The sequence below is a fragment of the Uloborus diversus genome, chromosome 7, assembly GCF_026930045.1.
Source record: "Uloborus diversus isolate 005 chromosome 7, Udiv.v.3.1, whole genome shotgun sequence".
Lineage (NCBI taxonomy): Eukaryota > Metazoa > Arthropoda > Arachnida > Araneae > Uloboridae > Uloborus > Uloborus diversus.
The window spans coordinates 19,288,814-19,315,967 of record NC_072737.1 but is presented as its reverse complement, the minus strand read 5'-3'; the positions used below and the strand labels follow the sequence as shown (position 1 = coordinate 19,315,967).

At 35.1% G+C, this 27,154-nt stretch overlaps 1 protein-coding gene across 1 annotated transcript in view; it reads right to left on the bottom strand.

Annotated features, from left to right (window-relative positions):
* Positions 1-27,154, bottom strand: part of LOC129226313 (ubiquitin carboxyl-terminal hydrolase 34-like) — a 90,596-nt gene extending 63,442 nt beyond the window's left edge. The window contains exon 1 of the mRNA XM_054860916.1: positions 26,363-27,154. Within this exon, the coding sequence (XP_054716891.1) occupies positions 26,363-27,154 (792 nt within the window). The remainder of the gene's footprint in view (positions 1-26,362) is intronic.

Sequence of the window (27,154 nt, the reverse complement as noted above, 5' to 3'; positions counted from 1 at the left end):
GCTTTTTTTTTTTTTTAATTTACTAACAGTTGGCTTACAATCAGGGTTGACCCAATTGAACCCAATGGTTTTTTTTTTTTTTTTTTTCTAAAAACCTATTTTTAGCCCACTTTTGGGGTTTTTAAAATTTTCTGAGAAGTTTTTAAAAAAATTAATTAATTTAAATACTTTCACAATGAAACTTCTTTTTTATTTGTTCTTCACCACAGACAATGGACATAAAAAATGAATTTTGAACTTTAATAGTATTTCTTAATGGCATTAAAAATACTTCTAAGATTTTAAATAAATATATTGAAATTTTTTCTTTAACTGGTCAATAAATAACTCAAATGATCTTGACTAAGTCCTGTCACGTCTGATTTTCTCAATATTTGTAGATTGTAGAGGAAACTATTCTAGTTAAAAGGCTTTCATGTGAATTATTTTCTGCAAACCAACACGTCACAAATCTCGAATAAACAAGGTATATTTTTTAGAAATTAAGAGGTTTCACAAACGGTCGGGCAGAAAACAAAATAGGATGTACAGTATTTTCATTATCTTACGAAAAAAAGTTTAATATTTCTTACTCTGTACACAGAAATAGAAAAACAGGCAACATAATATTGAAAGAAATGTCTTGATTAAGCTAGAATTCAGTAAAAAGGGATTTAAACTACTTGAGGTTCTACAGTAGTTTTGCATAACAAAATGAAATACAAAAAAGTAAAATGCAAAAAAAAAAAAAAAAAAAATGTAGTAATTAAAAACGAACAAACAAACAAAAGATTTTATCATTTGAGAAGTAACTTTGCCTTAACTGTTGGTAATCATGGAAACTAAAAAATCTGAAACTTCACCATTCTTGAGTTTCATCGTCTTTTATACTTTTCTTCAGAAAACGCTGAAATTTCCAACTTTTTTTACCCCCCCCCCCCCAAGACAATTTTGTGCTTTGTACATATACCTATGCCCGGTAGCAGAAACTGCGAGACGTGCGTCGCAGATTTTTCAGCAGCCTGCAGATAATTTTACCGAAGAACAAAAAGAAACAAAGAAAAAAAAATAAAAAAAAATAAAAAAATAAATAAATACAACTCTTCAAAGATCGTTTTTTGACCGGAAGGGCAATGGATGCTTAACAGCATTTCAGCTAGAAACATAGTCGCCATAATTGGTTATTCACAAGATCGAAGTAGATAGATGTTTAAGTGCCAAAGTTTTCAAAACGGGAGCAGAATTGGATGTTTTATTTATAACTGCAAAACTAATGAAAATAACTTGAAAAGTGCAGCAAATCGTTTTTATTTTTCTTTTTTAAAACATTTTCTTGAGAAATGAAAAATTTTATATTTAAACTTCACCTTATCCTCATTGCTTTGGACGCAAAAGTGCTAATAACTTTTCAACTTGTGTAGTCTCATAAGGATTTTTATTTTAAAATTTGTTTTGCTACAAATTCAGAAATTTATATCTTAAATTTTGGCGTAGTCGCCATGTTTAGTCTTTCTGAAGGTGTTGGTGTGCAAGGCTCTTTAAGTGCCTACTTTTCATAACAGAATAGAGGATGTTTATTGCAATGCAAACTGTTGAAAATTATGCAAAATGTGCCATTTTTTCGGATAATTCTTAATTATTGTCTTTAAAAATACAAAATTTTATCTTTAGAATATTATCTTCATTGCTTTAGATGCTAATGTGCTAAAAACTGACTATTTCATCTAAGTTGTAGTTTTTTAAGGATTTTGAATTTATTATTACTTTTATGCAACAAATTCAAAAATCTATTTATAATCATGAATTTTTCGCGTAGACGCCATGTTTCGTCATTCGCATGATGGAAATAGACGAGATTATTACTTACCTAAGTTTCCAAAAACAGAATTGGATGTTTACCTCAAAACAAACTATTGAAGACAACATAAAATGTACAATAAATCATGTTTTTTTTTTTAATGATTTTCATGAAAAATGTAAGTTATCTGCACAATTGTATTAGATCCTCATTGATTTGGAAGTTTGCTATAAACTGAAACATTGATCTAAAATGCAGTTTCCTGCCTTCTCATTTACTAATTTATTTGTTTATTCATTTAAAAAAAAAAAAAAATCAAAAACCTATTTAAACTTAAATTTACTTTATTTAAATAAATATGTATTGAATAATTGTTTCTCATAGCACGCAGAGTTCTATTTATTTTTATGAAAGTAGGGAAAACTGCCCCCCCCCCCCCCCCCCCCTATGCTTTAAAACTCGGCGACAATAGCCGACACTAAGCTTTTCGGGTCAGTGGCCGCTGGCCTGTTGGAAAATTTCCGAGTCTTAACCTTTACAAGGGACTTCTGTATTTTATGAAAACTTAAAAATAAAATTAATAATAATGCTGCAGATTATTTTCAATTGCCCAAAATAGTGTCGCAGACTGGCTAGAAAGATTCTGCTACTGGGTACCTACGCTACAATATGCTACAAGTGCCCCACATTTTCCCTAAAAAAGACAAAAAATAACATATTTCTTTTTTAAAAACTCAGCTTTACTTGTTTTTTTTGGGGGGGGAGGGGGGGGGGTATTTAAAAAACCCAAAAACCCTGGGTCCATGGGCTTTTTAAAAAAAAAAAACAGGGGTTTTGCCAACCGTGATTACAATGTGTGTTAGATTACAATGTGTCTATTAGTATTAAAATTTTTAAAATATAAGTAAGAATTTATTTTTTTCACAATATCACTCAATCACAGTTGTTACAAATAACGGATAATAGGAACAAATTTGTGGATTTTTGACATTTCGTATTAACCAAGTTTAACTGCATTAAGAAAAGCAGTTCTTCAATATAGTTTTGGTTGTCATGAAACAAAGCAGGAATAAAATTATAAAACTTCATTATACAAAATGCTAAAAGCAATTGTTAAAGAAAATACCTTGTTTAGTATTGGTTTGGTTGGTTCAATTGGTGCAGATATTTTAGGAACTTCTTTACCAGGAGATATTTTTTCTGGAATGTCTTCGTCAACAAAATTAGTATGATTTTGAGCAGTGGGAGTCGGGTGGCTAAAACAAATTATAAAATGATACAATTTTATAAAATAACAACTAAATTTCTTCAAATGTAATAATAATTTTAAAAATATAGTTACAGAAAGACTTTTTGCATAGCTGCGATAGTTGAAAGCTGATAGACTTGTGGGCTGCATTCAGGAGACTTAGCACGAGTAACTTTAAACACAGCATTTGAAGGTAAAAGAGATTTTTTGAATTAAGCTTTAAAACGTGATATACAACATTAGGAAGTCCAACAAGACCCGAAATTCAGAAAGTGCGACTACCAAGACTACTTTTTTTGAAGAAATTTGAACCCCAAATCTGGAATTTTAGGGACCGCAACCTTTCCGGATTTTTGATTCCGTCTCAAAAATCAGTGAAAACTACTCTCCTGTCATGCGGTATTTGCCACGTTTTTTTCTTGTTGACTAATGCCCCATCCTTTTGCATACGTGTTAGACAATTGTTTTCCTTCCTTCCTGTAAAATAGCGATTATGTGACTTACATCAGTCTGGCTCTAAGGTACAGCATTAGAAATAACAGGAAAAGAGAGATTTCATAAAAAAGAAGCAGCAATTTTGATATTTCCAATTGCATGAAAATCAGTGCTCATTTTCAAAGAATGAATATAAGGATTGAAGATATTAAAAAGCAAAATTTTACTGTTGTTCATTCAGAATGCAAATAACAGCCAATAGAAATAGTTTCACGGGTAACTTTTTAGAAAAAACACGATTGTACAAAACAAATTGCAATCGTAAAAATGAAACTTTTTGTTCAAAAATATGAACATCGACTCATTATTGACCATGAAAATATGTTTATTATATTTCATTTTTCTACTTTTTAAAGTGCTCATTTTGAAAAAATAAAAGAGGCCCCCCCCCCCCCTTTTTTCCTTAGGAGGGAGAAAAGGGTATAAGCAACATTTTCAAAAAAAAGTTTTTTTTTCACGTAATTTAACCTCCTTTTCTCTAAAACAGTTGGTATTTTTTTTTATAATTCATTGTTAAATAGTCATTTTGGCTAAAACAGTCCCCTCTATTTCAAGTCAATAGTTGCTCTTTTAGTCACCAGTGGCAGCCCTATCATCTGGACACGAACAAGGAACAGTGAATGAGCATAGTTCTGCCGAGTAACACAAACTAGATTTGTTCTCCTGCCGCTTTTGCTTTAAAATGTAGGTACATTTCCATTAAAAGTTAGTTGACTTGTTTACTTTCTACATTGGCGACAGTCGAAAAATAGCTTAAAGTATATGAAATACAGCGCCAGCTCAATCATTCCAGCCGAGCACTAGTTTCGTGCTTCATTTAGTTTTCAAATATTTTTAATTTCTTTTTTTTGTAAATATTTTTATTTATCTACTTACTTTTAAATATTATTTATTTATTTCATATACTTAATTAATTTTTAGTTATTATTTTAATTATTATTTTATCAGAAAAGTTGTGTGCTACGTCAATGACACACACACACACACACACAAACACTTCTAAATAAATAAATGAAATAAAATATAAACAGAATATAATTAAACAAAAGTCTAATCAGTAAAAAAGATAATTTTATTTAAAAAAAATTAAGAAAAATTTAAATAAATTTTAAAACCCCCTCCAAAAAATTTGATGGCGCAACTTGCACCATAGTCCTCTCCTGTAAGCACCCCTGTAGAATTATCACAGACCAGACGAGTGACCGAAGCATGGTTCAATGCTAATAAGCATGAAACTGCAGTCCTTGGCTGGAATGACTGACCTGGCGGTGTATTTCTGCCTTAGCTCTGGCTATAGGGCGGTAACTTACTGAAAATAGCTCTAAGTGATTGGAGATACAGTGAAACCTGTGTATAACAATTCTGTTTATAACAATCAACCTGTCTATAACAATACAACTTTGGTCTGGACAAAATTCTCATTTACCCAATTCCTTTTCAAATTGCGTATAGCAATAATCATAACACAGGTGCACCTGTCTATAACGATAATTTATACTTTTTTCAAAACGCAAAGAACTAAGGTATTTAAATATCACCGCTTTTTATTTATTAAAAACTAAATCACGAATATGAGATGAGAAATGTTGGAAGCACACAGATAAGAAATGATTTCAGGACGATTGGGAGAAAAGCTGAGCTGTGCTGGTATCCAACCTCAATACAGGTGAGAAATAGGAAATTTTTGTCCACCATAGGTAGGCACTCTCTTTGGAAAAAGAAAAATAGTAGAAGGAAAAAGTTAAGTGGACACCAAAGGAAAGTGACTGAAAGGTGCCACTAGTGGCGATGTTGATTTAATTTTCATTGCATAAACATGCTTCTAATGCTAATAGCAACGAAAATATTCTGTGTGTAGTATACAAATACATTTTTTAATTTTATACACAATTAGTTATAAAAGCTAGAATTATTAAAATATTAGATTATAAATTAATAAATTTTTAATTAGTTTAAATTTTATTTGTCTAAAACTATATTATATGTACACGGCATGTAGGTCTGAAAATATCAAAAACTCTGTGCAGCGACAACCTGCAGGGGTGCCCACCTAAGGGGAGTTATGGTGCAGACTGCGTCATTGAAATTTTTTTTTTTGGGGGGGGGGGGGGGTGTTTTGAGGGGTATTTTCCCCTTTTTGGGGGGCTCTTGCTTTGTGGGGGGAGGTCTTTGCAATATTTAGGGGAGCACCCCTGACAATCTGTCTATACAATATTTTGTCTAGGTTCTATCAGTACAATCATTGTAGACAGGTTGTACTATATATCTACAATTGTAGGATATGTTCCATGAAGACATAGAAATTAAAGAATTTTAAAATTAAAATTGTTGTGCCCCTAGAATTTAGAAATTAAAATTGCTGCATGTTGCAAAAGAGGGAATTTTCAACAGCTATAAATAAATTACAATGGTTAAAAATAAAAAATGCACCAAGTGGCGTACCTTTAACAGAAAAGTACCAAATGCGTGTCGTACAGGATTTATAAATAGCTTACAATTCAAATAGTTTCCTAAAATAGTTCGCAAATCATCGAAACATTTATCGACCGATTTGGTTGGAGCGATAAGACTCCTCAACAATGTAAACTATTTCAGTGATAAACATGAAATGAAATCCCTAGTTTCTCATCTGAAATGTTCAAACGTTTAAAAAGCTGTAAATTTCAATGAACAAACTCGTTCATTTTTCAAATTAAATATTTGCGCTTTTTCTTAGAAAGTTCAAAACTTCATTTTTACTTCGACTTTTCAACATTTTCATCAATGCCTCATTTTGCTTAATTAACTTCTCAATACGCTGCTCCCCAATTCACTTCAGCAATTTCTGTAGATAAATATCGAATGATTTCAACAACTTAAAAGGTCATCATAAAGAAAATTCCCTTCTTACCGGTAGAGTTTTGAGCAAAACAATAGCGATTCGTTGGGTTTTGACATTGTGGATCATGCGTGATTTAATATTCTATTTCCCGCACTTTTTATTTACATTCTGAGCAAGAGTTCAAAGTTACAGTTACACTTCGATACCGCGGTAACAGTTATGAATGTTGCGTTCGCATACCGCGGCCGGTCGCTACCCGTCGGTTGATCTAATTAGGCCCCTATCAGCCATTTTGGATCAGAGCTCATGTTTGAGTGCCCCCCCCTCAAGATTTAAAAGCGCGCTCCCTCCCATTAGATTTTTTTTCCATTTTAACCATTTTTACAGAGCGTGCGCCTTCATACCTCACTGTTCAAGACCCTCTAAAATAGTGACTCCCCTCTTAGACCTAGGTTAGCCCCCCCCTCTCTTTGTTCGAGTTCTAGATCCACACTGTACACATATATGTCTACAAACACACGCGTGCGTACACACATTCACACACACACACACACACATTGGCGTCGTCAGCTGAAATTTATTGGGGGGGACCATTCTGACTATCATTTTCAAGTTGCATTAAGAAAAACTCCTGTATATATATATATATATATATATATATATATATATATATATATATATATATATATATATATATATATATATATATATATATATATATATATATATATATATATATATATATATATATATATATATATATATATATATATAATGGGTTTACATTTAATACAATATTTTAAACGGGTACATCTTGATTCACATAATTACACAATAAGAAAAAAAAATTAAATACCAACAAATACATTTTTTCTAGACTGCACATGGGATACGAATATCCGTGGTATTTTTTTTTTTTTTTTGTGATCAATTTCGTCCAAGATGTTTTTGTGAATGTTGCATAAAGCAACATGATTCAACCGCTTTTGTGTCATAGTCGACCTTAGATACCATTTCAACTTTCTCAGCGAACTGAAGCTTCTTTCAACTTTACACGACGACGGGCGGCACACCAAGAGTAGCCGCACCAAATTTTCAACATTTTGAAACAGTAGACAATTGAATCAACCGTTCTTAATGAATGAAATCAGCAAAAACGAAATCCAGCTCTATTGAATCAGCCGCTTTATGGAATCAAAGCTGTTCAGAACAAAATGTGACTCATATAAGCCGCGACAACTGTATAATTAAATTTTTTTATTACATAGTGTTAAACCCTGCAGCTCTAAGTTCTTGGCACAAGTTGAATTCGAAGGAGTTTAATTTGATGTTTTTTAATTAAAAAATTAAAGTATATAATTCACCGTTATGACATTCACGAACCTACGAAAAACACAACTACAGAAATAAAATAAGACAAATAATTAAGCTCTCATAATATCATATTTTAATAATGCTACCTTTTAAAGTATTTTCTTAATTTTTTCAGGATTTTTGTAACAAATGCACCAGAATTTTGCTTTTTTGTTGAATCCTCCATACACTCAATGCATATGAAACCAAAAAACAACAAAAACCATGCCCATGTTATTTCATTAATTTCTAATTTCTCAAAGTCAGCAGGGAAAGGTCCCCTCCTTATCCACTTTAAGTGACAAGCCTGCCGTGAGAGGCACACCTCACAGATTGAAAAGTACTGGCCTACAGAGAGAACAAACAGCATTTGGTGAATAATTGAATTCTGATCAGCGGACGATGAGGAAGAGATAAAGAAATGAACTGCCTTTTTCCGACACGTGACAATAAGTTTTAAAATGGTTATTTCAATAAAATTTGTTCAGTAAAGCAGGATTATTAATGGATAATTTTCTGTTAAGCTTTAATAACTAAAAGGAGTATTATTTATTCCATTAAAATTTATAAAAGTTGAAACATTTAAAAAAAAAAGAGAAAGTTGAACGCATTAGCTCCCATAGGACTCATAATGTCAAAATATTGACTGTAAAGCATACCTGATTAGCAGGCATTCAGGGGCTACTCGATAAGAGGTCACTGTGAACTTTCATAAACTTTCCTTTCCTAGAAAAAAATTTCTGACGAATCTTCAAATTTCGAGTAGTTTTTTGCGAAATATTGCATTAAAAAGATATTCTCATTTGATGTAGTGATGTGGGTAATTAGGAATTTCATTCGGAAAATCGAGAAGTAACCCCACCTGAATAGTATAAAATCGGGGAGCCCCTGCATGTATTACACTCAACAGAATGGTACTTACCTATCACGATCTTTTGATTTTTTGAAGATGGTACCGTGGATGTTGATGATGATTCAGTTGTTAAAAATTGCTAAGGTTCATTTGATGTAGAAGGTTTGCTACATTTTCCCATTTCAAGCCATCTCTCCATATTCGTAATCGAATATGTAAAAAAAAGCATTTTTACCAAAATAGGAGCGCTCTTCAGGTCACCTACTCTCAAGGAGACCAAAAGACCACATGAAATTATCTTTATTTTTGTCGGAACGTCCTTTTATTTCTTTTTTTTTTCTGGTCATCTTGCGCTTCTTTTTTCGTTGATCTATCGGAAGTGACATCACAGTATCCATCGTTATGCTGGCTTACGATTTGCTTTTGAAATTGCACGTTAATTTTTAGATTCCTCCTTTTTTTTTTCTGTAACGTAACGCTTTTTTGGTCAAATTTGAGATGCCGCAAACACATTTGAGAAACCGCGCTTCGGTAAGGTACTTTGAAGCCACGTGTTGAATAATGTCAAACAATGACACGTCTCCTTTCCCTTTCTACCCCAAACTTAACCTTTGACCAGCTAAGTGGTCTTCTAAATTTTTGTGCATCCTTTGGCCAGGGTGTTGTTGCCAGCTGCAAAAAACCGCCAAAGAAGTCTGGTGTCTCATTTTGTTTGGGAAACATCGGGGTCGCTATAAATTGAACCGAATCGGCGAAACAAACACTGCAAAACTTGAAACAGAAACCTGGAAGCGCCGAGAAACGAGATAAGAAAGAAAGGGGCAGAAGCTTAGATCCCCGTCTGACGTCTGTTGACTTATTAGCACGAGAGTCGTAAAAAAAGGGGGGGGGGGGTGCATATACGCTGGAGACTCGACTATGGATGGTTGACATTGCACTCGGGAGAAGGTATTCCCTTTCTAGCATCCTTCACTAAAGCTAGTGTGCGTAGAGCAGAGCAATAATTTGTCAATGAAGTTCAATTTCCGACTTTCCGTTCACTATACACATCACATATTTTGTTTTTTTTAGTTCATTTTTTTTCGATGTTCATTTCGTTTTATTTGATATGAATTAAACATGGTAAATTATATATTACGCAACTGTTTAAAGTCTTGAAAGCAAAAATAATTTCCCCAAAATAATGAATTTCATCTTGACAATTATCGAGGGGGTCCGATTTTCAAATATTGAGAGGGTCCGGTCCTCAAATATTGGGGGGGTCCGGACCCCTTGGACCCCCCCGGCCGCGACGCCCATGCACACACACACACAAGGGGAGAGAAGGGACACCTGTTGGCAGGGTTGCCAGACGTCCGGGATTTCAGGGGACAGTCCCGTGTTTTGAAAAATTGTCCCGAGTCCCGGGGAACTTCCATACGGGACAGCTAAAGTCCCGTATTTTGTTTAATAACAATATTGTACAAAATGAGACATTACTTTAAAGAGAAAAAATTAAAAAGAAAAAACAAAAAATGTTGAATAAAGAGCAATAAGAAAATCAAAGAGCAGAAAGTTCCGAGACAGCTGATTCTAGAGTGTAAACTGTTTAACCCTTACTAAAGTATTGATTGAGTCAGACTTGGATTTACAATCAGTTTCATCAATTTCAACCGACAATACCAACGCTAATTTTGAAACAAAGCGGTCAGTGTAGACCGGGCACGTTTACGCATTGGGTACGTTTACGCAGTGCCCTTTTTTCAAAACGAGTTATAAATGGAGAGCCAACAGTCATACCGGATTGATACTACTCCCTAGAAAATATTTTCATAAGTTTTTTGAGCATCAGTCAAGCTTCGGTTTAGCATGCGGATAGAAAAATGTTTTCTACCAAGCCGAGTAAAATTTGTGTTGCATGTTTTGAAGCTATTGTGAATAAATAATACTTTGTGAAAAACAAATAAATATATAAAAAAATAGCAGAATTTTATCCTTTTTAACTCGCTTTTATTAGCTTCATCTGTATGTATCTTGTAACGGAATCTTGCTGCTCAAATTTCGCCCACTTCCTGCGATCGGATTCTTTTGAAGTTTGGCACGCGACCTCAGACCCGATGACAATGCAATATTCTGTAATCAAATTAATTACTTAACTCTTTTAATTGTTAGTTTCCTCCAATTTTAATCAATGTTTTGGCATAAATCCAACAATGTAAAAAAGGAAAAATTAAAAAAATACATTAAAAAATGCTCGCAAAAATTATTTAAAAACATCTACAAAAACCTTAATTTTTCTGCATCAGACAAAATTTTTTCCAATGTTCCAAGGTAATTAGAACATGAAATATAATTGTTTTTAACTAATTTCATGCCAAAATTTAGGTGAGCCTTCAATTGGAAATTCATTGCTGATCAGACCATTGTTGAACAAAACTTTTATTCAAATGCATCTCAAATTTTCGAAGTAATATAAATATGATTTCCGCAAACATGCATGGATGACTCACAGTAGCTTCTCATCGGGGTGCCCTTGTCCTAACTTTAAGATATTACCTCGCACTCGTTTTATAAATAACAAGGAAAATTAATGGAAGTTTTTGTGCTGTTTATGGATTTGCCTAATTTAGTTGCTGTATTTTTTAACACAATAAAAAAAGTTTTTTTTAAAGATTCTTTGATTGGCGATATTTTGTTTACATGGTGAAAGCTGAAAAACAATTTGACGCAGTCTGACTTCAAAAACCGCGACAGTTGAAAAAAGTGCCAAATGCATCCGCTACTGGAATCTTTCTGTATTAATTTTGGCGAGGTTTCTGCTGTTAGATTGGATAATGATTAAAAAATCCAATCAGCACAAATAATAAAATAAAAAACCCATTAATTACACTAAAATTCCGTTTAAATGGAAAATAATCAACCAAATCTATTTATTATTAGCCAATCTTGGGGAAAAAAACGTTACTTAAAGATTTGACTTGAGAAAAGCCTCAGACAGTCAGACGAAACACAAAAACATTCAACAATTCAAACTATTAACTGGGAGTTGAGATGATACACTAAATAATGAATTGGGTTGAGGAAAGCCTTCGAACATGGAACAAAAAAAGCTCATAACTCGTTTTTCATACAACTTAGAACTTTCTAACAGATGCCATCTTGAGCAGAAAAATAAGCGCTTTCGATGGACACATAATTTTAATATGTGCACGTATTTTTTCACCGTCATATTGGGGCATTTATGCGAAAGTTTGGACAAATTAGAATAAAAAAGGAACTATCAATCGGATTTTTTTCGAACTGGTCTACAAACCTCCCCAGTACCAAAAAGAACAAACGGTGAAAGTTTCAGCCAAATCTGCCGGGTAGTTTCTGAGATCTTAGGGAACAAATTTACCAAACTCCATTTTTATATATGTAGATTTCGTCGCCTGATAATTCTCCAACATAAGACTAAAAAAGAGAAAAATAAAATAATAGTTGAAAAAACTAAAAAAAACACGCTTTCGTAGCAAAATGAACTAAAAAGTGAAAAATAATCTTTGGATGATAGTAGTTGATCAATCACTTAATTTTAATGTAATACAAAAAAGCGTGGGGGGCTTCTTATCAGTTGTCTTGAATTTCTTCCATTTGTTGTCCAAGCAAAAATTTAACTAGACAGCACCCCACGCTTTTTTGTATTACATTAAAATTAAGTGATTGGTCAACTACTATCATCCAAAGATTATTTTTGACTTTTTAGTTCATTTTGCTACGAAAGCGTGTTTTTTTAGTTTTTTTAAACTTTTTTTTTTTTTTTTTTTTTTGAGAATTGTATTTATATGGACAGAAAAGTTATTAAATTTTGTTGCACGTTAAATATAAATCAAAACTTGCCGACGGAGCTCGTTTAAGCATTTTCATCGGGGCACGTTCTTACTGTGTGTTACTACTCTTTCTTACTTCTAACCGAGCCCGGACGCTTTTTTCGCTCTGTACTATCTCAAACCTTTGGTATTTTCAGGTTATTTAGTTTTGAAAATCACCATTCATTTTTAATTAAGTAACAGATTCGTATCTTATAGCTTACAATCTTATAGTGTTGTGTTCCTGCCTGTTCAACTATAACTTTATACACTACTAGCAGTACCCGCACAGCGATGCCCGTGCTAAAAATTTAATGGAAGTCCGTTGAATAAAAAAAAATTGACGCTCCCTCCCCCTCTAACGTGAAATGATCATTTTTCTTTGTATAAAATGCGTACACACCTTTTCAAAAAAAAAAAAAAAACAAAAAAAAAAAACTATTTAAGTTTCTTTGGAATTTAAAACTTTTCGTCAAATCATTAAATTAGATTTACAGTTGCTTTAAAACTCTATTTAGCGAGTGAGGCGGTTTTTACTGCAATTTAAAATATTTCGCCAAATAAAAAAAACATCAAATAATATCTTTTATATGTAAAAATAATTTCGCAACTCTATTATTTATCGGAAAACTTTCCCAGCAACCACGCTATCATAATCGATCCGTCCAACGCAAAAAAAAAAAAAAAAAAAAGCATCCCGTGGAACATTCAAAAATCGTCGTCAGAAAAAAAAAAAAGAAAATGTCGTACATTTCACTCGGATAAAAACAAATCAAAAGTTTCTTTTCTTTCAAAACAAATCGCCAAAACAATGAATTACATTAACGATTGCCTTAAAACAATAATCCTAGACTGAACTGCTCAGCGCCTAACGCGCCAAGCGACCACGCTACCAGAACCCAGCCCTTTTGCGAGTGAAACGGATGTTTTTTCTTTGGCAATAATAAATATTTTGCCAAACAAACAAAAAGGTATAAAATCACATTAACAGTAGCTTTCAAATCTTTATATATTAAGAGCTGCGTTGCCCGTCTTTGCCCGGTCTACCTTGAGAATAAAAATTGTGTCAAGTAACATATATTCAACAATCAGGCTTAAATAAAAGAAGAAAAAAAACACCATGCAAAATTACCCTTCCAAACAATGACGACAGATATTAAAATACTTTTAAGAAATTAAAATGCGAAAAGGATGGATTTTAAAAGCGTAACCATGGAAACATGAAATAAAATAAGTTTATGAAATCAGACGCAAAATAAAGAAATAAGCAATGGATTCAAAAAGCGTAACCATGGAATCGCGAAAATAAAATGGTTGACAACCTGAATCAAAATGACATATTTCGAAATTGATTTAAAAACGCTTGTAACATTTTTTCCTTTGAAGATAGAAGCTAATTTTTTCGACCAAAGGTCGAGAGAGATCTGGAGTAAAAAAATGTCGCTTTTTCCAATGCTGTCAAAAAGAAAACTGAGGAACAATTCCTTCACTTTTTATTGATAGATTTAATGAAGAAAGTAGTGCCTAAATTTCAGCTAAGCCCAAAAAAGTTCGAGCTAAAAACGCAAATTACTCCCGCCGTAATTAAGTTAGAGCATTGAAACAAATTGTTTAAAACGCGGAAAATTCTACCCTTTTCAACGATATATAACATTAATATGTGAAAGTAATTTTTCACCCCTTTAATAGGCAATTTACGTGAAATTTGGACCTAAATTGGGATAAAAAAAGAACTATTTATCGGATTTTTTCGAATTATAGCCTATGTTACTCAATGAGAAGCTACCTTTCATACAGTGAAAGAATTTTTCAAATAGATGCAGTGGTTCCGGAGATTACCTCGAACATATAAACACACAAAAATCCGCCCTCTCTCTTCATAATATTAGTATAGATGACACATTTGGTAAAACAGCTGGAGAGCAGATTTGAAGATAAGTTTGATGAATCGTTCGTTACTAAAACTTTAAAACATGTAGACGGTAGAAAAATACAATGTCTGACTGAGGGATACCAGAAATTTTTTGAAACAGCTCTGAATTACATGAGAAAAAAAAGTGGTTTGATTTCACAGAAAAAACTCCACCTTTTTGTTTTAAGACCAATGACTTTAATGGATAAAGTAGTTTTCTGAATTGTCAGCAATTGTAGAACAGTTACATATCTTTATCTTTATTATTATAATCTTTACTCTTTTTTTTAAATTTTATTTTACTAATAATAAAGCTGAATGTCCCTCCGTCTGTCAGGATCTCTGTGACGCGCATAGCGCCTAGACCGTTTGGCCGATTTTCATGAAATTTGGCACAAAGTTAGTTTGTAGCATGGGGGTGTGCACTTCGAAGCGATTTTTCGAAAATTTGATGTGGTTCCTTTTCTAATCCAATTTTAAGAACAAAAATATCATAAGATGGACGAGTAAATTACGAAATTATCATAACGTGGAACCGTAACATGGGTACAAGCCAATTGGCGAGAAAATTAACCATACATTATTTGTAAATATACAGGCGAACCAAAAGATCTTTTAATTTTCTATTACGGGCAAAGCCGTGCGGATATCACTAGTTGAAAATAAAGTATCAGTAGATGATCCAGCGGTTCCCACCAGGGGGTTCGCGAAAAAAATCTTGTAATGGCGGAGTTTTAACACGCCTGTTTCTGATGAAGTTTTATCTTCAAGCGGTTTCAAGCAAATTCTGCTCCTTTTTGATTCATTTGTCTCTCGCACATTCGATACTCTTAGCATGAAAGTATTTGCATACTTCCTGACATATTTTACATTTAAATAATTTAGTCTGTTATTGCGAAGTGCCGGTTTTAGCGCTTCCATTCAGAATGCTAGCCCATGAAGCCATCCTGAAAAAGCTCTACTTATGAATACAATGCACGCTGATGAAAGAATTTGTAAGCGTTCATTTCCCCAGACATGTTGTATCGGAAAGATTGATTAAACTTGATGAAAACATTACATGGGCCATATGCGAGCGTCTAAAATTGTTTTGATGTTTAGAATTTCTTTACCGTTTGAGTCCGGCGAAGAGCTATCCCTCTTCTCATGTGTTGAGTCAAAATTACATAGAAGGAGATTACAATTTACTTACAGCTTTATTGTCGAAAAAGGAAAGAATTGTTCAAATTTGAGTACTTTTTCGTCATTTTTGAAATTGTTGTTTTTAGAGTGTAGAGTTTGCGATTGGATTCTGAGAGCTCAAAACGTGATGGAGCCATTTTCACACTGCGATATGTTCAAATTTGAGTATTTTTTCGTCATTTTTGAAATTGTTATTTTTAGAGTGTAAGGTTTGCGAGAGGATTCTGACAACTCAAAACGTGATGGAGCCACTTTCACACTGTGATATGTTCAAATTTGAGTACTTTTTCGTCATTTTTGAAATTGTCGTTTTTAGAGTGTAGAGTTTGCGAATGGATTCTCAGAGCTCAAAAAGTGATGGAGCAGTAATCCAGCTAGTTTTAAACCTAGGTTTAACCCGTTTAATAATATCTTTTTATTTCGTTGTCGTCTCTGGTTTTATCTGCTCTTCTTATTATAGACTACTCTGGAAAGCTCGAAGTCCCAAAAGACCAGCAAAAACCTTCTATGGGGTGGTCAACAGAATTTTTTTTTTTCGCTCTTAAACGTTATTGTATTACATCTAAGCATGGCTAATTAAAGTCGTTTTCAAAATTTGTAGATCAATACACAAATACAAAAAAAAAGGGGGGGGGGAAACAGATAGTGTCTGGGACGTGTGGATATGAGAAAAGGCGAAGGCCTCAAATCAACAGGCGGACATTTCCTGGCATTGCACTAAGAAGAACTTCGATCATGACTTGATTTTACTGACTATGACAACTGACTACGACAACTGATTGAGACAACTGACTACTACTACTAACTGAGGCAACTGACTACGACTACTGACTGAGACAACTAAGACTTTACAGACTAAGACTACGACATTTTCATTGAAGATGCAATGTGGCGAACTCTTATTTTCCCCTGTGATGGTTGCTTTTTAGTTCAAACCAAGGATTTCTCTTCTTTGCAAAAAAAATTATAAGCTCCACTGATGCAAAAGACATTTTACAAGAAAACACTGTTTAGATCAAAAAGCTTCATTTGAAAAGATGCTCGTTTTATTTTTTTACTCTTTTGGATTAATAAACCTATTTTAATTTGGCAATTGTTTTTTGTTTCCTTGTTATTGAACTTAAGCGTTCCTAAAGTTGTTAATTAATAAAATATTTTTCGGTATTTTTATCTCTTAGATTGAAGTCACAAATTTTCGATCATCATCTTTTATCCGTATCATCAGTTTTGAACACACTATGTGCAGCATTGTAAGTAACAAAGTCAACAGAATGCTTGGGTTTATCAACAGATCTATTTCAAACAAATCTAAGAAGGTTCCTCTGCCTTTATATAGGAGTTTAGTAAGACCCCCATTTTGAGTATGCTGTGCAGTTTTGGTCGCCTTATCTGAGGAAAGATATTTGTGTATTGGAAAGGGTTCAAAGAAGGGTAACTAGACTGGTAAAGGGACTTTCAGATTTAGATTATGACACTAGACTAAATAGGCTTAAAATGTATAGCCTGGAGCAAAGGAGGATCAGAGGGGACATGATTCAGTTGCTTAAGTTGATCAAAATGAATGATATTAATGGATTAAATTTTTGCACCGAAAGCAGGACGAGATGTCATTGTTTTAAGCTATTCAAATCCCAAGCTAACCTGGAATTAAGGAAAAACTACTACTTTAGTAGGGTTGTTTGCACTTGGAACAGCTTACCGGAAGGGGTGGTAGGGAGGGGCTGGATAGCTTTAAGAGGGCCATTGATCTTCATTGAGGACTAATAAATTGACTAGGACCAGCCTAGATGGGCCTAGACCCTGTTGCTGGTCGTCTCATTTGTATTTGTATTTGCATTGTATTAACACACTTATTGCTAATAACTTATTTTTTCTTTCCTCTATTATTTAGCTCGCAAGCATTTTCAATAAGAGTTGGTGTGTGGGAGGGGGGATGGAGTATATACATGTAGATAACAATCACACATAAATATGGATTGCTAACTTCATAAGTGTTTCACTATGTGGTGAAATATCATGTGCCAGTGACAAAATTTATCAACAAAACGGAGTCGCTATCTATCTCTGAGATCTGCATTTCATTAAAATTATTCGCAGTTTTTTTTTTTTTCTATCTTTCTTTCTTTCTTTTTTTTTTTTTTTTTTTTTTGAACCTTGCTTCTTGCTTTTTTGAACCGGTAAAAGAAATCAATGATCCTCTGATGAACGAATCATTAAAAAGAACGACATTGCACGAGCCTATTTTTTGGTGACCAGCAGGCCCGGCCCTGGGGTAGGCGACTTGTGCCACCGCGTAGGGCGGAAGATTTTTAGAGGCAGCGAATTCAATGAACACAAAAGATAAGGCGAAAAAAAGAAGGGAAAAAAACGAAAAAACTCAATTTTGTTCCTTATTTTTTTTTTACTTTGCAGCAATATGTGAGAGTGTGCTCAATTAGTATACAGGGTGTATCAGTACAGCGTTTACAGACTTTCAAATTAGATAGAGCACACCTAGACGATGGGAAATCACAAATACAAATACAAATACAAATGTGACGACCAGCAACAGGCTCTGGGCTCAGCTAGGCTGGTCCTAGTCAATTAATTAGTCCCCAATGAAGATCAATGGCCCTCTTAAAGCTATCCACTCCCTTGCTCATTACCGCCTCTTCCGGTAAGCTATTCCAAGTGCCCACGACCCTGCTAAAGTAGTAGTTTTTCCTGATTTCCAAGTTAGCCTGAGATTTAAATAGCTTAAAACAATGACCCCTTGTCCTGCTTTCCCCGCAAAAATTTAATCCATTTACATCTTTCATTTTGATAAATTTAAATAACTGAATCATGTCCCCTCTGACTCTCCTTTGCTCCAGGCTATACATGTTAAGCCTATTAAGTCTGGTATCATAATCTAAATCTGAGAGTCCCCTTACTAATTTAGTTACCCTTCTTTGAACCCTTTCCAATACGAAAATATCTTTCTTCAGATAAGGCGACCAAAACTGAACAGCATACTCCAAATGAGGTCTTACTAAACTCCTATATAAAGGCAGAAGAACTTTCTTAGATTTGTTTGAAATAGATCTCTTGATGAACCCAAGCATTTTGTTGGCTTTGTTACTAGCAATACTGCACTGTTGACTAAACTTGAAGTCCTGATTTATAAAGACACCCAGATCCATAACATTTTCTGCCTGATTTATGACTGAACCCTGTAAATGATATCTCATACGCTTATTTCCATAACCTAAGTGTAGCACTTGACATTTCCCTACATTAACTGCCATACCCCATTTATCTGCCCACTTAGTAATATGATCTAAATCCTCTTGCAGCTGTTTTACTTGTTCTTCATTTTCGACAATCCCCATAACTTTTACATCGTCAGCAAAACAATTCATGCTTCCAGAAATATTTTCATTGATGTCATTCATAAATATAATAAACAAAAGAGGACCTAAAACTGATCCCTGAGGAACCCCACTTAAAACATCACTCCAATTAGAATGATTTCCTCTCACAACTACTCTTTGCTTCCTACCAGTAAGCCAATTTCTAATCCAAAGTAAGGTTTTTCCTCCTATTCCAATGTCAGCTAACTTGCTGAGAAGAGCAACATGCGGTACCTTGTCAAAAGCTTTTTGAAAGTCAATATAAACAACATCCACACATTTTTTGTTATCTAAAGCTGAGGTAACCTTGTCGTAGAAATGCAATAAATTAGTAGTACAGGATTTACCTTTCCTGAAACCATACTGAAAACTAGTCAACAGACTATTAGTCTCTAAGAACATCATGATCTTAATTTTGATCAAAGTTTCGAAAATCTTACAAATCACCGAAGTCAAACTTACAGGTCTATAATTCCCAGCAAGACCTTTAGACCCCTTCTTGAAGAGTGGCGTTATGTTAGCCAGCTTCCAGTCCTCTGGCACCGTCCCCGAGTTATAAGAAGCATTGAAAATATTCAAAATAACATCCACTAATTCCTCTGCACATTCAACTAAAATTTTTGGATAAATATTATCTGGTCCCGGAGCTTTAGTTGCTTTAATCTTTTTCAAATGAAATAAAACCTCCTCCCTGGAAAATACAAAATCCTCAAGCTGTATAATAGCTTGTGTCTTGTTAGTGTCAACTGTTGAGATACAGTTATCGTTAAACACACTGGAAAAAAAGTTATTCAGAACATTTGCAATATCCCTATCGTTTTAGATTAAATTTCCATACTCATCAACCAAAGGCCCAATTTGACTGTTTCGAGCTTTCCCAGAATTAGCGTAAGCAAAAAACCTCTTAGGGTTCCCATCAATGTCATCTGCCAGCCTTTGCTCCAATTCCCTTTTCTGAATCCGTACCAAATACTTAAAATTTCGCCTTGCCTTACCATACTGGAGCCTCTCCGCACTCTGACCAGTTTCTTTAAACTTACGAAAAGTGGCTTGCTTATAATTAAGAGCTACTTTAGTCTCCCTGGAGAACCACATGGGCCAAATTTTGGTATTAACACCTTTTCTCCTAAATGGAACATAGTCCCCAACGGTTTTAGCAAGTTTATCCTTAAATTCCGTCCACTGCTGATCTACGTCGCTATTTTCCAACCCTGATGAAAAAACCTCTTTCAAGCTCTGCCTAAGTGCAACAAAATCAGTGTTTCTGAAATTGGGCACAAACCTAAAATTATCATCTTTGCACACTTCAAATTTAACCCGGAACCTAATGCTGTTATGATCACTATCTCCAATATGCTCCCCTACACTCAACCCCTGAACAAAACTACCTATGTCACAAAAAACTAGATCCAAAATTGCCTCCTCTCGAGTTCCCTGAGTTACAACTTGATCTAAGAAACAGTCACCAATTACTTTTAAAAATTCCTCTTCTTTGCCATTACCAGGATAAAAATTATTCCAATCAATACCCGGAAAATTGAAATCCCCCATTATGATAACGGATCCCTTACTGGACATGTCACTAATAATACGGTACATCTGTTCATCTTGTCCCTGGTTTGAATTAGGTGGCCTATAAATGTTTCCAAAGCGTAGCTTTTTGCCCTTACTGCTCATCAACTCCAGCGAAACCATATCAATATCAGTAGGCTTATCATTTATGACCAATTCATTGCAAATAAAATTGTCTCTAACATAAAATAAAACCCCACCACCTCTTTTACCTACTCTATCCTGTCTGAACAAATTATACCCAGCAATATGCAATAACTCTGCATCAGATTCGGTAGCCCATGTCTCTGTAATTCCAATAACATCCAACTTCTCATCCATAACTATGCTTTTCAATTCATCCATCTTGTTCCTAATACTGCGAGCATTGGTATAGAAAACTTTAAGCATGCCTAAGTTGCTTTTATTTAACACCCTGAAATTTCCTAAATTACAATTGTTAACATTACTACTCTTGTTCGTCACTTTATTTCCATTTCTAGCAATACCCAAAAAAATTTCATTCTCTCGATACCTGATGCTTGAACCATGCCCCCCATTCCAACTTAGTTTTTTGACTCCGAAGCCCTTAAAATTAATCCACTAACCATTTTGACCCCTGTAGAGCTCAGATGCAGGCCATCCCTAGCAATCCAATCCCGTTTACAATGACTCCATACATCAATGAACCTGATACTGCGCTTTTCGCAAATTGACTTCAGTAGCAAGTTCATACACCTCGCACGTTGATTTAGCCAGCTCCTATGCACTCCATACCTGGGAAGCAAACCAACCACTTGGACATTCGTCGAAAAGCTGGTTGCTTTATCCAACAGGGATTCCCATTCCCTAGAAAACTCCTCATTTTTACGGTGGCCTACATCATTTGTTCCCACCCACAAAGTAACCATGTCCTCCTTATTCAATACTCCCTTCTTTTCAGCAACCATATTAACGTCTTTTACCCGAGCCCCTGGTAAACAACACCTAGCCACCTTACGCTTTACTCTCCCAACTGTGTTACCCACCTCCCTTACCATAGAGTCCCCCAAAATTACACCCTTAGTTTCCCAATCTAACTCCTCATTTGAAACTTCCCCCTGAATCTCTGGAACATTTATACCCTCTACAACTGGCCTACACCCTAATGCTAACTGGGCTATCACATAGCAATGCATGGTCGGAAACACTTTTCTGGCGCGGTAGTGACGACACAAATCACCAAAAAGACAATACACGAATAAGAAAAGAAAAAATTTTTGTTATCCTCAGTACAGCAAAGAACTAAGAAAAAAGAACTTTAAGGAGCCAACGATCGTCATCAAAGTAGGTGTTCGAAATTATGACCCCGGGCCGTGATGCATGCCTCACATCTCCGGCGCATTGAAATGCAGCTTTATAGCGAGCGTGGCAACAAAACCCGCGTGTGCGCATGCACCGTCATCTGATGCTTCGGTTTAAGTAGCAACATCTATCGTGTACACCAGTCAAAAAATTACCAGCATTTTTACTGCAAAAATAATAAACATATTTCCTCCTTTTATTCGTGTCCTGGTTTTCTTGTGCGTTGTGTCGTCACTATCGCGTCAGGAAAGCGCTTCCGACCATGCATTGCTATGTGATTTTCCATCGTATAGGTGTACTCTATCACAAAATTACTAGAACCGGCCCTGGTGACCAGATCGTTATTGACCATTAAAATTTTATGAAAGGTCCGTTTAAGTTGCTTGAAATTTTGTGTAGGGGTCGTTTTTAGGGGTCAGAATTTTGTAAAGAGTAGACTTGCGACAGAAACATCCGCAAACGAAGTCTTTTTTTTCCTCCAAAAAAATTCAACATACACCTCTATGTTGGAACGAAAAATATTCCATACTAATCGCAAACTAATTGAACCTGGTTGAAACCCATAATCGAGATTCGTACCTCACTTGATTGTTTCACGAAAAAAATTTCGATATTCTTTTTGACCTCACCTCGTCATTAGCTCACATCATAATCACATCGCAGTAATTATGCCTCTTTTTTTTCTCTCTATCTCTCCGAACCGGCGAACGAACCAAAGAAAGAAAACTGAAAGTATGAGGAACTGAAGCAAAACTAACACAAGAGTAACTCGGCAACATTTTATTCGCTTTCATTAGCGTCTTCGGGAGATAGAGTTGCCCCAAAGGCAAGCGGCGTAAGTTAACCAAGGTCAATATAACCGCTAGGTCGTTGCAAATTTTCGAGAAGATGTGCTCGACTTGCTGCACCACAGATCAGTGGTTATGCGACGGGGTAGAAGGGGTGCATAGAGATCCATACACCATCGTTTCGTCCGTTTCGTCTCATTTCCCAAAGGGAACAAAAATTGAGCTACAGGTATGGTCATTGCTCAAAATATGTATTTTGGCTGCCCGTACGTCTGTAGTAGAGGTGCGACACCGATGGCAAAACATCGATGTTTCAAAATATCGGTGTTAGAAATTAAAACATCGATGGTATTGATACATCGACCAAAAAACATCGATGGTTCCAAACATCGATGTTTTAAAACATCGATCTTTTTATCAATGTATGACATACATTTTTGAATATACTACACTAATTTAAGCAATACAAAAGAATACGTACCCGACGAATATATTGAAAATACTGAGGCTCAAATCATGAATATAACTTAATAAGAATAATTTCGCAACATCTTGGTAATATAGTAGGACAAAAATCGATAATATAAGATAAGCACCGATTAATACAAACTAGTTATAGTAATAAGAAAATATTTTCAAACTGAATAAAACTAAAAGTAAATTTACATCAAAAAAGAATCTCAGAAAAAATATATCATAGCACTTACCGTCAGTTGAATAATGAGAAAATAGTTGTGTCAGTTATTTTAAAGATAAAAAATTAATTCTAACAATTCGTTTTAAGAGCAAGAAATACTGTTCAGCTCCGACAAGTTGAGCTATGGCCTTGAACAAGTCCATTTCTTTCAAGGGAGAGCAATCAGTAAGAAGAGGCATCATTAGGCGTGGTCGGGCAACCATTTCAACCCTTAAAATTGCGAGAAAATCCTGTACCGCTTGCAAATAGTTAGGTGTAGTAATATTGTTCGCCAAATGGGCAATACACTGCCAACTAAATCCGCAAATTCTTAAGCCGTTTCTTCTCACCCCTATTTCAAGTAATGGAATCGTTGAATCGATCGGGCATGGGAGCTCAACTTGCCAGAGCTGAACAGTATGTGTTGTACTGTTAGTTAATAATTAAACACAAATTGTAAGTAATAGAGGGACGACTTGCTGGGGGAAGTCGATAAGTAACTCCAAATATTGGTGTTGACAGTTTGGAGAAAAGAAGCATGTTTACTTTGTCCCCCAGAAGCGCATTTCTCTTTTCGCAGACTATCCCATCAGTCAGAGAAACATCTCTTTCCAATGGAACAGAAGTTGCCATCACTATCAAATACTTTAAAGCAACTTTTAAAAGCTCTGAATTTCCACCTTAGTAACGCATAGGATTTTCCTTTAGTCCTGGCACCAGACTACCAGCGTCAGATTCTTCCAATAGCTTTGACCTCTTCCTCACTAGCTAATCATCTACTATCTAGTAGTGATCTTCCCAAAAATCATCTTCTGCACAGAAAAATTAATCTTATAAAATGGGTGCAAAAAATGATTTTTTTTTTTTTTTTTTTTGGCAACTCCAGAAGTAAACTAAACTGCCTAGCGAGAAAATTACAGCAAATTTTATGATAATTTTCAATTGAAATGCAAAAACATCAACATCGAAAAAACATCGAAAACAAAACATCGATGGTCCAAAAACATTGAAAGTAAAACATTGATGCTAAAAACATCGATGTTTCCAAAACATCGACATCGATGTCGCACCCCTAGTCCGCAGGTTCATATGCGCCGGAAGAATCCTAACATTAATTCAGGTGAGAGTAAAATTTTATGCCGAAATTTGAATGGAAAAAGTTTCGCGAACACGCGAGTGTACTTCACATTAAGAAAAAAGGTGTTTCATTTAAAGAAGTATTCAGTAATGTGAAGAAAGAGAAAATAACAAGAATCAAAAAAGTGATTCGTATAAAAAAATTTAATGCAATAACATTTTGTCACTTTTTAAAAGAAATACAAATTATATTTTAAAATTGATAACACATCAAGTCGAAAATCACTAAAAATGCAATAAATTACAGCAACTTAACATCAATATTGGAAGTTTGAGGCGGTTTCTCTAAACTGGTTGGACGCATATTTTGTAAAACGCCACAGTGTGATACTCTTCATTAATTGCTGGCAAAAAAAAAAAAAAAAAAAATGCACAGAGTTACGTAGCTTTTTTTTTTTCACTGAATAAAGATGCACATGCGGAAACTTTTCAACTTTTTTCTAATTTCATTCAAACATTTCTTTTCCTAACTTGTACAAACAAACGTTCCCAAATGAATTTTTTCAAACTATACCACAGATCGTTAAAATGTGGTTTGCAAGTCTTTCAGAAGAAAGTACAATTCGATGCTCTTAACTTTTGCCAGTTGATACTTGCCCACAAACAAATGTTAACAAACTAACTTTTCCAAATTATACCACAGATCGTTTAAACGTTGTTTGTGAAACTTCCAGAGGAAACTACAATTCGAATATGTTAACCTTCGCCAACTGTTACTCACCTACAAGCAATTGTTTGTTCGCAAACCAGCCGTTACGAATCATACCATACAATCTTGGAAATGTTGATTGCAAGACTTTCATAGGAAACCACAATTCGGATATGTTAACCTTCGCCAACTGTTACTCACCTACAAGCAATTGTTTGTTCTCAAACCAGCCGTTACGAATCATACCATACAATCTTGGAAATGTTGATTGCAAGACTTTCAGAGGAAACCACAATTCGGATACATCGGATTTGCCAACTTTCTCCGGTTGTGTTATTCTAGTTTATACTGTGCTTTATTTCAATAGTTTATACTGTGATTTGTTTCATTTGGCTAATTAATAATATGGCATACTGATCCTGTATTCAGCAGTAACAAAAACAAATATAATTTTCGCAAGAAAAATAATCTCGGGTCGAAATTTCATGTTTTTCTGTCACTTCACTTTCACATTCCGCAAACTGGAAATTAGAATGTGTGGTCAGACCGTATGTTTCCTTCACAAAATTGTGAATGATAAAATCAAAATTATTGTCAAACTGAGCTCAGTTTGTAACAAGTAAACATACTGTACCGTCAAAAGGGGTGACTTTATGCCAAGCGTGGATTTAGATTGTGCCACATCATACCTACCAATACAAAGAGGTAAAATTACGATACTTGAAAGGGAAAGCAGCACAGAATGCAGAACATTTCAAACCTCTTATAAGAACAACATCCCACAGCTCAATAATTATGTCCCTATCTATGTGGCACAATGGCACCCCTGTTGTCACAAAGTCGCTCCCATGAGACGGTACAGATATTAGTAACATTATTCAAATCAAATGTTGTTTCTCGTATTTATTTATCAGAAAAATGTCGAAAATTCCTTTTTCTTTGACAAACAAACACATGACAGAATTTATAATTATTGGTATTTAAAAGATATAATACTTTAAAAGCAGTATTCTGGATGAATATTTGGAAGGTAAAATGAACAATGCTTGAAGAGCTCACAATAAATCGGAAAACAGTTTCTGTTTTTGACACCAAAATTCCTGTACAAGGAAGTTTGAAAATGTAGCTCAATGACTCAATATGATTTTCACAGAAAAGGAAGAAGGAAAATCATTTATCACATTTACTTGCGTTTGCTTTAAAGGCACATCAATGATAGCTCTTTGAATCACATACTCACAGCTTTAAACAGACACGTTGCCAGTGTAGACACTGGAACCAGTATCAAGCATTAAACTTACACCACGAAAGAAAAATTTTAAAATATCCTCAGCTGAAGACGTCTTTGAATCTTCATAAATATTCAGTATAAATAACCTTACAGTCCGACGAGGCGCTCTCCGAGCTGGAATCATCTTCAGATGGCCTGCATCTGACGAACTTCCGCTCCGCCCTGCTGATGTCGCTGTTCGAAACTCTCCCGCTCTGATCCACTCTCTGACGAATGATCACACTCTGGATGCTATCCGCATCTGAGGATTCGGAAGACGTAGACGTTGGCGATATGGATCTGTCGGTGGAGGACAACATCCCAGCACTGTCAGACGTGGAAGTGTCTCCGCTGTCGTAGGATAGAATGATGTTTATCATGTTCTCGTTGATCACAGATCTTGGAAGTTCTGTGGCAAGATCACACGTGCAGCCTTCCTCCCGGTCCATTTCGGCGAATGGCGTGGGAGTGTCACATCTCCGTTCTGTCACAGCATAATCGTGCCGGCGGATAGGTGGAGGAGATTCGAAGATTTCCTGGAGACGTCGAGGTGCTGCATTTCTGTCCTTTGGTGCAATGGGCGGAGAATCAAAGACAGCCAGCACGGAAGGCCTCCTGAAGACGAAATCATCGACTGCATTCGTCGTGACAGAGTTGACAGATTTGCCATAGGAGGAACAAGACGAGAAGGGACTGGAGAAGGTGGTTGAAGTTGTGGAAGACGGCAAGCTCAGAAGAGTCGTGTATCCAGCGCTGCCGTAATGGCCTTTGTTCAATGAGTCAGCGTCAAGAGGCTGTAAGGATTGCAAGCTGGGAAGATGGGCAGGGCTCCAGCGCAGTCGCTGTGGGAAAGCTGGGACTCCATAAAGAGGAAAAGCAGGAAATGGTGGTTTGGCCAT